The sequence below is a fragment of the Pantherophis guttatus genome, chromosome 1 (assembly GCF_059756535.1).
Source record: "Pantherophis guttatus breed Tessera chromosome 1, ASM5975653v1, whole genome shotgun sequence".
In the NCBI taxonomy this organism is placed as follows: Eukaryota; Metazoa; Chordata; class Lepidosauria; order Squamata; family Colubridae; genus Pantherophis; species Pantherophis guttatus.
The window spans coordinates 152106690-152120763 of record NC_142063.1 but is presented as its reverse complement, the minus strand read 5'-3'; the positions used below and the strand labels follow the sequence as shown (position 1 = coordinate 152120763).

The 14074-nt window shown below is 38.6% G+C and overlaps 1 protein-coding gene across 2 annotated transcripts in view; it reads right to left on the bottom strand.

The window, feature by feature from the left end:
* The window catches only part of LOC117674474 (uncharacterized), a 54644-nt gene that overhangs the window by 24439 nt on the left and 16131 nt on the right, over window positions 1-14074 (bottom strand). For both annotated transcript variants that reach the window (XM_087884556.1, XM_060688012.2), the window contains exons 9-18: window positions 13928-13972; window positions 13262-13306; window positions 9861-9914; window positions 7253-7321; window positions 6767-6835; window positions 3297-3365; window positions 1499-1567; window positions 791-859; window positions 626-694; window positions 100-168 (exon numbers count right to left, since the gene is read on the bottom strand). In XM_087884556.1, the coding sequence (XP_087740682.1) occupies window positions 100-168; window positions 626-694; window positions 791-859; window positions 1499-1567; window positions 3297-3365; window positions 6767-6835; window positions 7253-7321; window positions 9861-9914; window positions 13262-13306; window positions 13928-13972 (627 nt within the window). The remainder of the gene's footprint in view (window positions 1-99; window positions 169-625; window positions 695-790; window positions 860-1498; window positions 1568-3296; window positions 3366-6766; window positions 6836-7252; window positions 7322-9860; window positions 9915-13261; window positions 13307-13927; window positions 13973-14074) is intronic.

Genomic DNA, 14074 nt, shown 5'->3' with positions numbered 1-14074 from the left:
GAGGCAGAGATGTATAATTCAGTATCATCAGCATGTCGGTGATACTTATCCCTAGGAAATCCACATTTTAAATGTTCAACATTTTAAGGACTACTGTACCTTTGCACCAGGTTCTCCAAGGCCTCTTTCTCCTGGAGCTCCAGTTTCTCCTGGTAAACCCTGATCACCCTTAAACAACATGTTTTGCAATAGAGTTAGAAACTTTGATGTTAGCGAGGCCAGATGCTAATTCCCTCAACACTAGGAAAAAGGGACTCCATGGCCCAAGATATCAGATTTTAGAGTTTCCCATCCCATTTCCTTCCCACGCTACACAACATGTTCCTAGTGAAACCCAAATGGGTTCCTATTCTTCCTGACTTTAGAAGAAGCATCACAGTTTGCTTTTGTTTTTCATTTCTTTTCCTGTTGGCTGCCTTGAGCACTCTTTCTCTTTTGGATTGGAAAGTTGGGATAGCAGTCCATTAGATAAATAATGTATTTTTTAAAAAAATCATAGAAATTCGCTTAAACTTGGAAATAGATGGGTTCTTTCAAAACATGAAGAGGAAGATTGGTCTATTTAAAATTATTTGATTTAAAAATATCTAGCCAAGATATTTCTGTTAGGGTTGAACTTACGCACCTTTGGCCCAGGTAACCCCTGCCCAGGTGGCCCTCTTGGTCCTAGTGGTCCTTTGGGGCCTTCTACCCCCTAGGAAATAAATTATATTGACTTTATAGAAATGAATAGAAGTCATTATGATGATCATATGAACAGTTTTAAAACCTTGGCTTGTACCCAACTTACTTTCTCGCCTTGAATCCCAATTCCAGGTAATCCAATAGGCCCAGGCAAACCAGGTGGACCTATTTCGCCCTGATAAATAAGAGTTTGGTTAGTTACTAAGACAGGCAGACCCTTGAGCTATCCTACAAGTAACTGAAATCTTCACTGCAAGCAATTTGCATAGTATCAGTACAGATAACATGTACTATATTTTATTATGATCCAAATAGAGATGAGTGGCAGGCGTTCTATTTTTTAAAACACAATTGACCCAAAATTAATACAGTAGTGGGTTGCTCTCGGTTCAGTCCAGTTCTATAGAACTGGTAGTAAAACCGGCGGGAGGCTCCGCCCACCCACCACAACACCATCATGGGCGATCTGCGCATGCTCAGAAGCTCCCGCTGTGAACCGGTAGTAAAGGTAAGTGGAGTTAATAGGTATGTTTCTCGGGAGTTGAAAGGCATGTGCAATTTTTCTTTCTTTTTCTTCTAAAACTTAACTTTCCCACAGAATAAAAGCTGTTTCATTTCGATTTACCCTTTACTAGAAGAAAATGCTAAAATAGATTTATTGGCTATAAATCTACCGGCTCACTATAACACTGTCCAACATTCACTGAAAAAAACCAAGCTCTTTATTTTGCTTCATTACACCTTTTGAGTCTATCAGTCGGGGCATTCAAGTTTATTTGGATGCAGTCAATCCCTTGGCATATTTAGTACTTACCTTTTCACCTTTTATGCCAATGCCTGGTTGGCCCCGAGGTCCTTTTGGACCTTCAAAACCACGGTCTCCCTGAATGGAGAAAACAAAATTATATGGTAAGTATCAATTAAAAGTGAGATGATGGATAAACAGATAGCTAGATGGGCAGGATTTTACTTTTTCCAAATGGACTAACTCCTAGCCTTCTTCCTGGGTCAGCAAAAACATAGGTGGACATAAATTGTGCCAGACTGGCAGCCAAGTTCTAATCTGCTTGAGTAACAAGGTTGGTGAGTGATGCTGTTCTTACAAATTTCATGTCAAACACTCCATACTTTGTTTCCTTTCTACAAAACATTACTAGTTGGCAAGAAAACATCCCTAATCTCTCTTACTAACAAGAGTAAGGCTTGTTACACATATAAGGCTGTGGGAGGAACAAGTATTGACAGACAGCTAATTCAGAGAATTTAGCCATCTGTCAAAACTTGTCCTGGTTTTGCAAAAAAATTGTTTTCTTAGATGCATTCAGAGGGAACCCAGTTAAGAGTTATTTCAGAATAGCCCATAGAGCATTAAAACAGTTCTTTTAAATTTAGAAGTCTACATCAATATTTAAAAGAATAAAAAGCTGACCGTTGGAGTGATGGTAGTTAAAAAGTCATTTAGCCTTCCAACCACTGCCCTCTTTCCGGCATTGCTGTTTTTACAGCTATTTTAAAATGTGGGTTTATCATCCCTTGGAAAGAATGGGAAACCACATTGAAAAGTAGATCAAGCAGCCAAGAGAGTAGAGTGGACTGAGGTACTGTACAGAATGGATAAAGACAAGCTAGATTTCCTTGGAGCTGAATGAGGCACCAGGAACTAATTTCTGGGCAACTGAGAACATAAAAAGAAGCCAGTCTGTTCCCCAAGTGTCGGTGATCTTTTCCTTCTTTGGTTACTGCCATGCTGGAATCCCAGCCTGGAACCCAGATTCCTCAGATGCCAACACGGTGAACACTACATCTATTGGGTTTAATCATCCCAACAGGAAACAGGAGCAAGTAGCTCCTATCATTCTTGCTTGAAAGTGCATACAGGATTCCAAAATCCACTACCCTCTTATCTCTTTCTGGCATCCATCATGTCCAGACTTCAGTTTCACCAGCCTTGGTACTTTTCTTTTTCCACTGTTTCCTCCCCATAAATACCATGCCTTTACTATTTGTAGAATACCTTTCATTCCAATAAAACCCACTGTTTTTCCCAGTGACAACTTGGATGTTGCGTCTGGAGGGTAGATATCTGGTTGTATTAACACTGTGCAATTTCCAAATGAAGCATATTAGGAAGTTAATTGACAATCATTGCTGATATTCTGTTTCCAAATCATCATTATTTTGATTTGAAGCATTTGAAATTAAAGATGCATAGACTTTTTATATGCCTTATGACTAAAACATACAACTGGTGAAACAGGAATATATTCTGTTCTTTAATACTAATTTCTTAGTAGAAGTGAGTGTAAAAACAGTGGCAATCCAAAGGTGTTAATAATTACATTATTGATATTGCTTTTTATGCTAAACAAATTGCTTCCTTTTGGCTTCTTTTGCAGCCTGGTCCCGTTTCCTGAACCAACCCCAGATTATGGGGGTGGATAGGGCTTGTAAAAAATGACTTTGAGAAAAGCAAATTCCTCCCTTGCCCCCAGTACCATTGAGAGAAATCTCTGTACTATTTATGAGTTGTAGGACAAAATTAGAACCTATTTTTTCTCTATACATTCAGATGTAGAAATGCCAATTTGTAAAAAGAAAAAGAAAAATTGCACCTTTGGTCCTGGAAGCCCTTCTCCTTCTGATCCTCGCTCTCCCTGAATACCTTGGGGTCCTTGAGTTCCCTGTAAAATAGGTTTTAAAAGCAATTTAGCAAAGTTGTGAAAATCAACAGCAGATCAACCAAAATATGGATTTTATTTATCTCTGTGGTGGGAGTCTAGTTTCAACCTGCCCAAGATCACAAGCAACAAGATGAATTCACAAAACAATGAATTCACAAACTTGCTATGAACTTCAGCAACAACAAGATGTATCAAGCTATGATAATTCCATTTTTTCCATGACAGCACCCAATAAGCGTCTTAACAATGTGAGGAGCCACCAGCAATAATCCTGCAATATAATGAAAATTGAGCTCAGATTCAGTAATGGAGCCTTATTAGATCACACAAAGATGTGCTTGAAGTTTTCAACACTCGTAATTTGCAACATTCTTAGAAGAGCTTTCCACCTCAGTGTTTATTGAAGAGTTCTAATATGCATTCCCTAGAACCGTGATGGCGAACCTATGGCACGTGTGCCACAAGTAGCACGCAGTGCTCTCTTTGTGGGCATGCAAGCCGTTGCCCCAGTTCAGCTCTGCTGCACATGCACACTTGCCTCCCGCTGGCCAGCTGGTCACTGCCATGCATGCGTGGGGTGAGATGTGTGAGAGGGGGGCCGCATCCACATGCATGGGGGGTAGGGCACATGCGGGGTCCATATGTGCATGCAAGGGGGGGCAGGATGCATGTGGGAGGTGCGCATGTATGCTTGGGGGGAGGGCATGTGTGGGGGAATATGTGCACATGCATAGGCCGCGCACACATTGCATTTTGGGGGTTCGGGCATGCGCGTGTTTTGGGCACTCGGTCCAGAAAAAGTTAGCCATCAGTGCCCTAGAACCACTGCAAAGTGAAGACCCAAGAGTGGCATATGGTAACCATTCATACGGAATGAGGCCAGATCTTTATGGTTACAATACACTATTGCCCTATACCAGTGATGGCTAACCTTTTCTGGACCAAGCACACCCGAACCCCCAAAATGCAATGCGTGTGGCCCACCACATGTGCCCTGCCCCCCATGAATGCGCAGCAGAGACCCTAAGACCAGCTGGCCAGCAGGAGGCATGCAGGCATGTGCAGTGGAGCCAAGCTGGGGCGACAGCTCACATGCCCACAGAGAGGGTGCTGCACGCCACTTCTGGCCTGCATGCAATTGGTTCGCTATCACAGCCCTATACAAACTGAAAGCATCTTTCTTGAACACATCCAACATTACCTGACAGATGCACTGTGGGAGTAAAGTTCTTAGTCATTCTTGCTGGTAACTACATATGGGAACAACAATTTCGTGGTAATAATATAATTTTGTTAAAGTATATGTACATCCTTTTGGGTGCTGGTTTCTCATATTTTTCCTTACATTAGTGCTTATTTAGTATCCATGGCTATCACTAAGTGTTGTATGTTGTATCTAATGTTTTATGATGAATGCATTTTTACAATGACTATGATAATGATCTATCACTATTGTTGTATGTACACTGAGAGCTTATGCACCAGGGACAAATTCCTTGTGTGTCTTATCACACTTGGGCAATAAAAAATTCTAATTCTAATTCTAATTCTAATTCTAATTCTAATTCTAATTCTAATTCTAATTCTAAAATGGATCCCTGAACAAATCAACCCAGAGGTCACAAATTATTAGGTTCCAATTATCCTAACTTTTGGCTTCATTATTTGGCTTTGAATACATTATGTGAAAACCCAGCTCTCTGGAAAAGATTCTAATCCTGGTTAAAGGAGAGGAAAAGAAAAGAAGAGGATTAGCAGATGGACTCAGTCACAGTAGCAATGAGTGCCATGTTGGGAGACCTGAAAGACCAGATTAGGGACAGATTGTCATGGAGAAAATATATCTATGTGTTAGCTGAAAGTTGGCATCAACCCGATGGCACATGTTCAATCACTTAATCAATCACTCGATAACATTGCACTACATGCTGACATGTTCCCAACTTTTTGGATGCAAAAGGACAGTACATCCTGACAATTGTCAGTACAGAATTCTGGGAGTTGAAGTTGACACATCTTAAAGTTGCCAAGTTTGAAAACTGCTGATATTTATTTATTTTATTTATTTATTTAATATAACTTGTATGCCGCCCTATCTCTGTAGGACTCGGGCGGCTCACAACAAATAAAAACAAACCCAATAAAACATAAAATACATAAATATGGATATATAAAATACATAAATGTATAAATATATAATTTAAACATATATTAAAACCCATTAAAATAATCAAAACCCCTCAGTCCAGGCTGGGTGATGTGAACAGCCATGTTTTTAATTCGCGGTGGAAGGTGCGAAGGTCAGGAGCCAACCGAAGCCCCAGGGGGAGTTGATTCCAAAGAGTGGGTGCGCCCACAGAGAAAGCTCTACCCCTGGGGGCCACCAGCTGACATTGTCTGGCCGATGGCACCCGGGCTATACAGATAGCCCTTGACTTACATTCAACAACAACAACAAAAAATCATACGTAAGGAGTACAATTGTTAAGTGAGGTATCCTGTGATTGCACCCAGTTTTATTACCGCTTTTGCCATGTTTGTTAAGTGAATCACCACCCTTTGCTTATTGGGAGCCAGCAGGGAAGGTCACAAATGGCAATCACATGATTGCAGGATGCTGCAATTGCCTTAAGTATGAGCCACTTGCCAAGTGCCTGAACTGCAATCACATAATTGTAGGGACAGTTGTAAATTCAAGGATTGCTTGTGAATAACATTTTTCAGCATCGTCATAAGTTTGAATGGTTAGTAACGAAAGGTCATGAGCAGGGGTGGGTTCTAAAATTTTTTACTACCAATTCTGTGGACATGGTTTATTTTGTGGGCATGGTTTGATGGTCATGTGATTGACCATCGATTTAGGATTTAGCAGAATTACTGGTCTACCAGGCTTTTAACTGCTTGCAGAGCTGTACCAGTCTACCCACTTGTTCTTGGAGCGTTCTGGTCTACCCAATTGTTTTTCGAGCACACTGGTCTACTACCACACTGCCTTTTAACACTGATCAGCTGTAGGGCAGCCCTTTGAAGCCCTGCGGCAAGAGTTTAAACAGTTTTTTTCCTTCCAGCTGATCAGCTGGGACTCGGGAGGCAGCAAATAGATTGGGGGCAGGCCAAATAAAAGGTAAGAATAACGTGGTGGGGGGGCGGGAGGGCCCAGCTCCCAAACAAAGAGAACCGGTTTGGTGATGTCATATCGTCACCGCTACCGACTTGGCCGAACCGGGAGGAACCCACCACTGGTCATGAGTCAAGGATTACCTGCACATGAATAGAAGACACTCAACTATGTTCTTCATTTTACACCAGATCTGAGTTTTGCATCTTATTTTCAGAAAATCTTATTTTCATATTGTTTTCAACCTTCCCTTTCTGAAATTTCCTGAGGTTCAAATACATACCGGTAAACCTGGTTCCCCAATACCTGGTGGACCAGGAGGGCCTGGTCTGCCTGTCAAGCCAATGTCTCCCTTCAAAACAGAAATTTTATGTTTGAATTTAAGAAAATACAGTTTATTAGACAAATACAGTATTTTTGTTATAATCTCCTTGGGAGTGTGAGAAGGAATTGAAACAAATATTATCCCAGGACCCATAACTTCATGCATGGCAATCAAATGATACTACTAATAAATTACTGGTAATAATTCATAATTATTTACATTTGTATTACCTGGAAAATCTTTTAGAAACTTCAAATACTTTCGGATATATACTGCATATTCAAAAGTATTCAAAGTTTCTAAAAGTAATACAAAGACATTTGTACTAGTTGAAATTTTTATTATTTATCGACATTTATTACTAATCTCTGCTATTTTAACCGCATCTCCTCTTTTGTTCTTTTGCACAAGAAGTATCTATGATTGACCGGCATTTTTTTTCACCTTTGGGCCAGGTAATCCAACTCCTGTTTCTCCAGTCAATCCAACAGGGCCTGGGAGGCCTCTTTCACCCTTAAAAGGTAAGAGAAATAAATGCTTTAATTATGTTGATAAGATTTTAACGAAGGTAAGCTGTCTCTTTTTCTTTTTCAAAGGAGATAATTGTAAAATAAATCATCATGCTTCAATTAATTATAATTATTTTCTGGAGCGAAGTGGTGAGAGTTAGCTATAGGGCAAAAGATATTACGGGAATGGAGAGCCTATATAAATTTGAGAAAACAGAACAGAAAATAGAAACTTAGCAAAAAGAATGCAAATGACAATTATCATTTGGGTTTCACAGTTTTCTAAATGCTGTTCTGCAGTTCTAGAGCATAAATGTATTTTAGAGCATAAACGTACCCTCAGATGAAATAGTAATTAGGAAAATTCTCAAATGCGCAGAGATGGATAAAATGACTATGGAGTTGAAAGAGAGGGAGGATTCAGACTATTATGAAACATGGAATAAAATATACAGTTGGCTCGAAAATAGAAACCAGAACAGGAAATGTTTAACTTAATACTGATGAAACTTAAATTGGAGTAACTGAATAACATTAAATAAAGAGATGTAAATATAAACGAATATAAATGTGTAGATAAGAACAATAAATATTATAATGTGTGTGTGTATATATATATATATATAAGTTGGAGTAACTCTATTATACTACTATTGAGAAGTAAATAGACCATTGACCATTACCATTGACGGTATGTGATGTTCAATACATTATGGTTTGATGTCTTTTGTTTTTTATGTACGTGTGGTTGTTTTTTGTGTTGTTGTTTTTTAAAGACAAACTGTTTAATAAAAATTATTTTTTTAAAATAAATAAATAAATAAATAAATAAATAAATTTTAGATGAACATGTATACATAGTATATCATAGACACTGTTCTGACCCAGCCTTAGCAGAACCAAGAAACTGATTCCTTGTCCCGAAAAATCCCTCTTTATTTAACTACTGTAAATTCATGGCATTCGCACACAGAAATGTCCAGACAATAATCCTTCCAAGGGTTAATTGCAATAACAGACCTTATCAGTCCTTAGATAATTGCCAGGCCGAGAGAGAGCTTCCAGTCGCAAAGCTGTCAATTAATTCTGCTGGCTTCCCCACTGCCTTTGCTTGTAAGAAATCAGCCAAAAAAATACAGCGAATAGTGATCAGATGACCATGAGGATGCTGTGGTGGACAGAATTCTGAGGAGCCATCTTAAGTACCACTCACTCAGCTCTGTCACAATTTTGAACAGTCGGTGAATGAGTGGTCCTTAAACAAGGACCGCCCATATACAATGAATAAAATAACAATAAAATAAGAGGGAAATAAGGTCACAAGTAAACTTTGCAACAACTATGTAACTGTAACATTTATACATGAAATAGGAAAAAAATTAATGGAGTTAGGCATGTGTTCCATTACCATGAAGACTATATTTTCTAAAGAATTCAAATATGATATCCAAGTGGAAGAAAACAGTTATGGGAATCCAATTCTTAGTATGCATATAGAGCAACGTAGTATGGAGAGGTGCCCTGGAGCTAAATAGCTTTCTTGTACTTTAAAGGAAAAAAAAAATCATAAATCATACAAAGTCTCAACAAGATGTTATTTATGAGCTGTGCTTTTATAGTTCCCCGAGGCTTGAAGCCATACCAAAGGTTCAAATGAACTGAAGTGTCTTAAAGGGGATTTTGATGCTATGGAATATTGTGAACGTTTCAATTTGTGCAGCTTGATCTCCTATTTACAAGCAGCAATGAAGGAGTGGATTCTTGCTGTTTGATGAACCTCTGTTGTGACTTCGTAGGAACTTTTTTTTTCAGTTTAGCTATGGTAGCTAGAATCAACAACAGAGGAAACAGGACAGTCTTGTAAAACCTCCATTCAGTAGACTAATTGGGGAAGATAATATCTGTAATTTGTTTGTTTGTTTGTTTGTTTATCAAATATATTTATCTGTTAATTAATTGGCCAATACCTAATCGGCCATTAAACTGGAGAGTATAACACACAAATGACAGAAATTACACTAATGATATAAATGGACACAAATGATATCGTGATGCCTTCATTGAAAAACAACCAAGTCATAATGTCTGAAACATAAACGCATTATAGATAAAAACAGGGCTTTTTATTAAAAGTAGTATTTCTGAGCGATTATTATATATTTCAATAATGTACACGGAGAGAGTAAGCAGCGACCTCTGAAAATGCCAATTGGGAAAAACGTTTCACAGAATGTTTTAAGCAGCAGACGAGTTCTCCACAAATTTGAAACCCATTGTCCCTTTTAAACCTTACTTCTATAGTTAACATTTAAAATCAAGGAGCTTATTGGTTGTTTTTATTTATTTAGGTACAACATTTATATAGCTACCTATTTTATAAGAAACTCTGGGCAGCTCGGAACTCAGGGTGTTTGGTTTTTCCCTTTTTCTAGGAGTGTTTTAATCCGAGTGCTATGAATCGGTCACATGCTTGCAAAGATTATAAATGTAAGTGAGATGTTTTATGATGTCAAAAATCAACGAATGATGATTAGAATGCTTGCCTTTGATCCTTGCACTCCTTCAGGTCCTTGATCTCCCGGCACTCCTTGGGGGCCCTGTTAAAATATGAAACCATGATAAAGATCTTCAAAGCCTCAAGTTAAGATGATAGATAAACAAGGATACGATCAACTGACTGCAGTAGATAGTAATAGTTGAGTAGTTACATCATTTATCTGTATATCAGAAGATTGGTTATATTCGCACAGCAGTGTTAATTTCTATCTCAAACAGTCTGTAAATTTATTAAAAAAAACAGTGTAGTCCTGGGAATAGCTTAATAAGGGTCAACAAGAGTTGACCAACAATGGTGGTATCAGCAGTGTTACCTTCCTTCCGTGATTAGATTCCTGCTAATGGTCTGGATGGATCTTCTGAAATAGGTAGCAAGTTGTGTCTTCCTGGGATAACTATAATTTTTTGTAAGCTGTCCAGAGTTGCCTTATCAGTGAGATGGGCAGCATATAAATTTAATAAATAAAAATAAAGAAAGTATATATGAAAAAAACATATCCTACTGCAGGTGAGAGAGAAAAGGGAGGAAAAAAAAGTCCATGAGAGGCCACTGGATGGAAGAGGGAGTGTGTCCTTCCTCTTCCAGGTAACTTCTCTTTCTGTCCAGTTTTACTTATACTTGTCGGCCTATTGTCTGCCTGCCTGCCTGCCTGCCTCTATCTAATCATCATCATCATCATCATCTTCACCATCACCATATTTGTATAGCCTCCCAACTCATGTGAAAGTAATTCTGGCCAGTGTACTTATATATCATAGGTAAAGGTTCCCCTTGCACATACGTGCTAGTCGCTCCTGACTCTAGGGGGCAATGCTCATCTCCATTTCTAAGCCGAAGAGCCAGTGCTGTCCGAAGACGTCTCATGTGGCCAGCATGACTAAAAGCCAAAGGTGCATGAAACGCTGTTACCTTCCCACCAAAGGTGGTCCCTATTTTTTGACTTGCATTTTTTACGTGCTTTCGAACTGCTAGGTTGGCAGAAGCTGGGACAAGTAACGGGAGCTCACCCCGTTACGCGGCACTAGGGATTCAAACTGCTGAACTGCCAACCTTTCGATATACCACAATAAATTTAAGAACTGTTTGTTTAATCTGGGAAAGGAAAAAGATCTGGGGGATAGTCATGCAACTGAATTGTACTTGTAGTCCTCAGCTTATGTTCATTTGTTCAACGACTGGTCAAAATTGCAGTGGTACTGAAAAAAGTTGATGTTTGACCAGTTCTCAAATTTCCACCTGCCGCAACACCCCTGAGGATGCATAATCGAGTCTAGATACTTGTGGGCCCTAGGCTATAATTATGACAGATTACAAATAGATGTTGGCTACAATGGACCAGGATATTATGACTTATCCAACAACCATGGTTAAAACAAATCATGACTGGGCACAATGTATGAACTTAGCTGATTGATTGATTGATTAATTGATTCATTTAATTTGTGTGGCCACCCAAATCATCTACAGCAGGGGTGTCAAACTCAGGTTGTCACACCAGCGTCATGTGACGTATCACAATTTCCCCTCCCCCCTTCGCTAAACCAGGTGTGGATGTGGGCAGTGCATGTTGCATCTGGCCCACGGGCCACGAGTTTGACAGCCGTGATCTACAGTAAGTAACTCTGGGTGGCTCACAACAAGTAAAAACAAATTTAAAACTAAGATACAAATATAAAAACTGTCCACAATCAGTTTAAAACACACAAAATCACAATCAGCAGCAGAATTCATTTTATATCAATTCAATACAGACATTGTAAGAGCTCCCAACCATTGCTGGATCCCAGGCACAGTGGATTCACTTATTATTTAGAGCCTAAAACTATGTACTATTTAATAACACATGGGGGCAGATGGAGCAGGAATTGTAAGGCAAGAGTTTGTGAGATGCCACAGATACTTAGGTGGCCATAGATTTCTGGAGATGGGACCTAATTTTCCCTGTGTTCTTGGAGCATACAAACAAGTAACAGTATAAACATTTTCCTACACATAGTGTAGGAAATTCCCTTGTGGAGGGAATTATGTGTGAAAAGAACTTCATTTACTGGAACTAAGCAAATACTTTTTATGGCATTTGCATACTGTGTTTTTATATTAAATGTTTGATTAGTGAGTGACATTTATTCTGCTTTCTTTCTCATTTCTGTTCTGTCATCTACAAACTTTTAGGCAAAATCACCACATCCTTTTTTTAAAATGTCAAAGAAAATGAAAAGACCCTCAACAACCTTTTTATCAACACCTACTGAATTAATGTGGCTGAGACAATGAAAACTAAGCCAGGATTCTCATGAGGACAAAAAAATGCTTTGTATTGCTGAACTTTTAACATGATTACTATAAAAAATAGAAAAAATAATTGCTACCAACCTGCCTTCCGTTGAGGACCTGTATACTGCACGAGGGTTGTGAAAATATTTACAGACCCCTCGCATCCTGGACATAAACTGTTTCAACTCCTACCCTCAAAACGATGCTATAGAGCACTGCACACCAGAACAACTAGACACAAGGACAGTTTTTCCCCGAACCCCATCACTCTGCTAAACAAATAATTCCCTCAACACTGTCAAACTATTTACTAAGTCTGCACTACTATTAATCTTCTCATCGTTCCTATCACCCATCTCCTTCCACTAATGACTGTAGGACTGTAACTTTGTTGCTTGTATCCTTACAATTTATATTGATTGTTTCCTAATATGATTTGATTTGTACTTTATGATTCTTGATGAATGCATCTTTTCTTGTATGTACACTGAGAGCATATGCACCAAGACAAATTCCTTGTGTGTCCAATCATACTTGGCCAATAAAATTCTATTCTATTCCTATTCCTATTCCTATTCCTATTCATATAATAATATAATATAATATAATATAATATAATATAATATAATATAATATAATATAATATAATATAAATTAATATTAATATAATACTATGCAGCAATACAAAGGATTAGAATTAAGATTTATTTCTGGATCAGAGATTCAGATCAGATTCAGACTCAGATTCTGGAACTGAGAAAGGTATAAGAAACATATAGGATAGAATACAGGTATGGGAACTATGATGTAAAAAAGTAATATTATCTGAAGAGCTTCAAGTTTATTTCATCCCATTCTTTCCTGTAGAAGAAATACCTTTTGTGGATGACATTAGAAAATAGCTTCATGATCTGACATTTGCATCATCCCCACTAATCCTCACTAGCTCCATTCTGATCATAATACAATTAAAAATAAATAAATTACGTAGTAACATTGTAAAATTACTAGTCTTCCAGTTACAGCGGCAATTGGGATCAGGATTAAATCTGAAGAGACAGAGAAGAGTGGAATGCCGCACCATCTTTAAGCAGACTTTCTAGTGTCTATTACCTGCAGACCTCGGGGACCTCTTGGACCACCTGGGCCTTCTGGACCCTACAAGGTAAGAGAAGAAATGAGGAAGCTGCCTTTGACCAACTCAAGGTGGAGGTCTAGCCAGGCTCATAGTATTCGCACTGATTAGTGACATCTGTCCAGAGATTCATTTTTGCAAGTCTACTACAGGTTGTTAATGTTGAGGCAGCTAATTTAAAAACTGATCGATACTATTGTATTCTTTACACCCATTGAAAATATTCTCACCCCAACAGTCCTCTCTTTCCTAATCATATTTACACAACGATGATCTAGGTATTTTAGGATCAGGCTACATCTACATCAGCTCTATGTACCCTGTTTCCCCCAAAATAAGACCCACCCAACTGGAAAATAAGCCCTAGCATGATTTTTCAGGATGCTCATAATATAAACCCTACCCCAAAAATAAGCCCCAGTTAAGATTGTCAACCAGACAGATGCATTTACTACTGTATTTCCCCCGAAAACAAGACCTAACCAGAAAATAAGCCCCAATGCATCTTTTGGAGCAAAAATTAATATAAGACCCGGTCTTATTTTCGGGGAAACACAAGTAGATCATATCTCCTTATCTTCTTTCCAAGCCCTTTCTTTACCATCTCTCCACTCCTCCCAGTTAAATCTGTGACAGTTACTTACTCGGTCTCCTTTTATGCCTGGTGTTCCACATTCGCCTCTTTCACCCTGAGATTTAAAAAGTGTTGTTAATATTATCTCTGCATTAAAAGTCAATAGCAAGCGACAACTTTGGTCTTCCTTCACTGCAAGATTTCCACCCCCTTTATA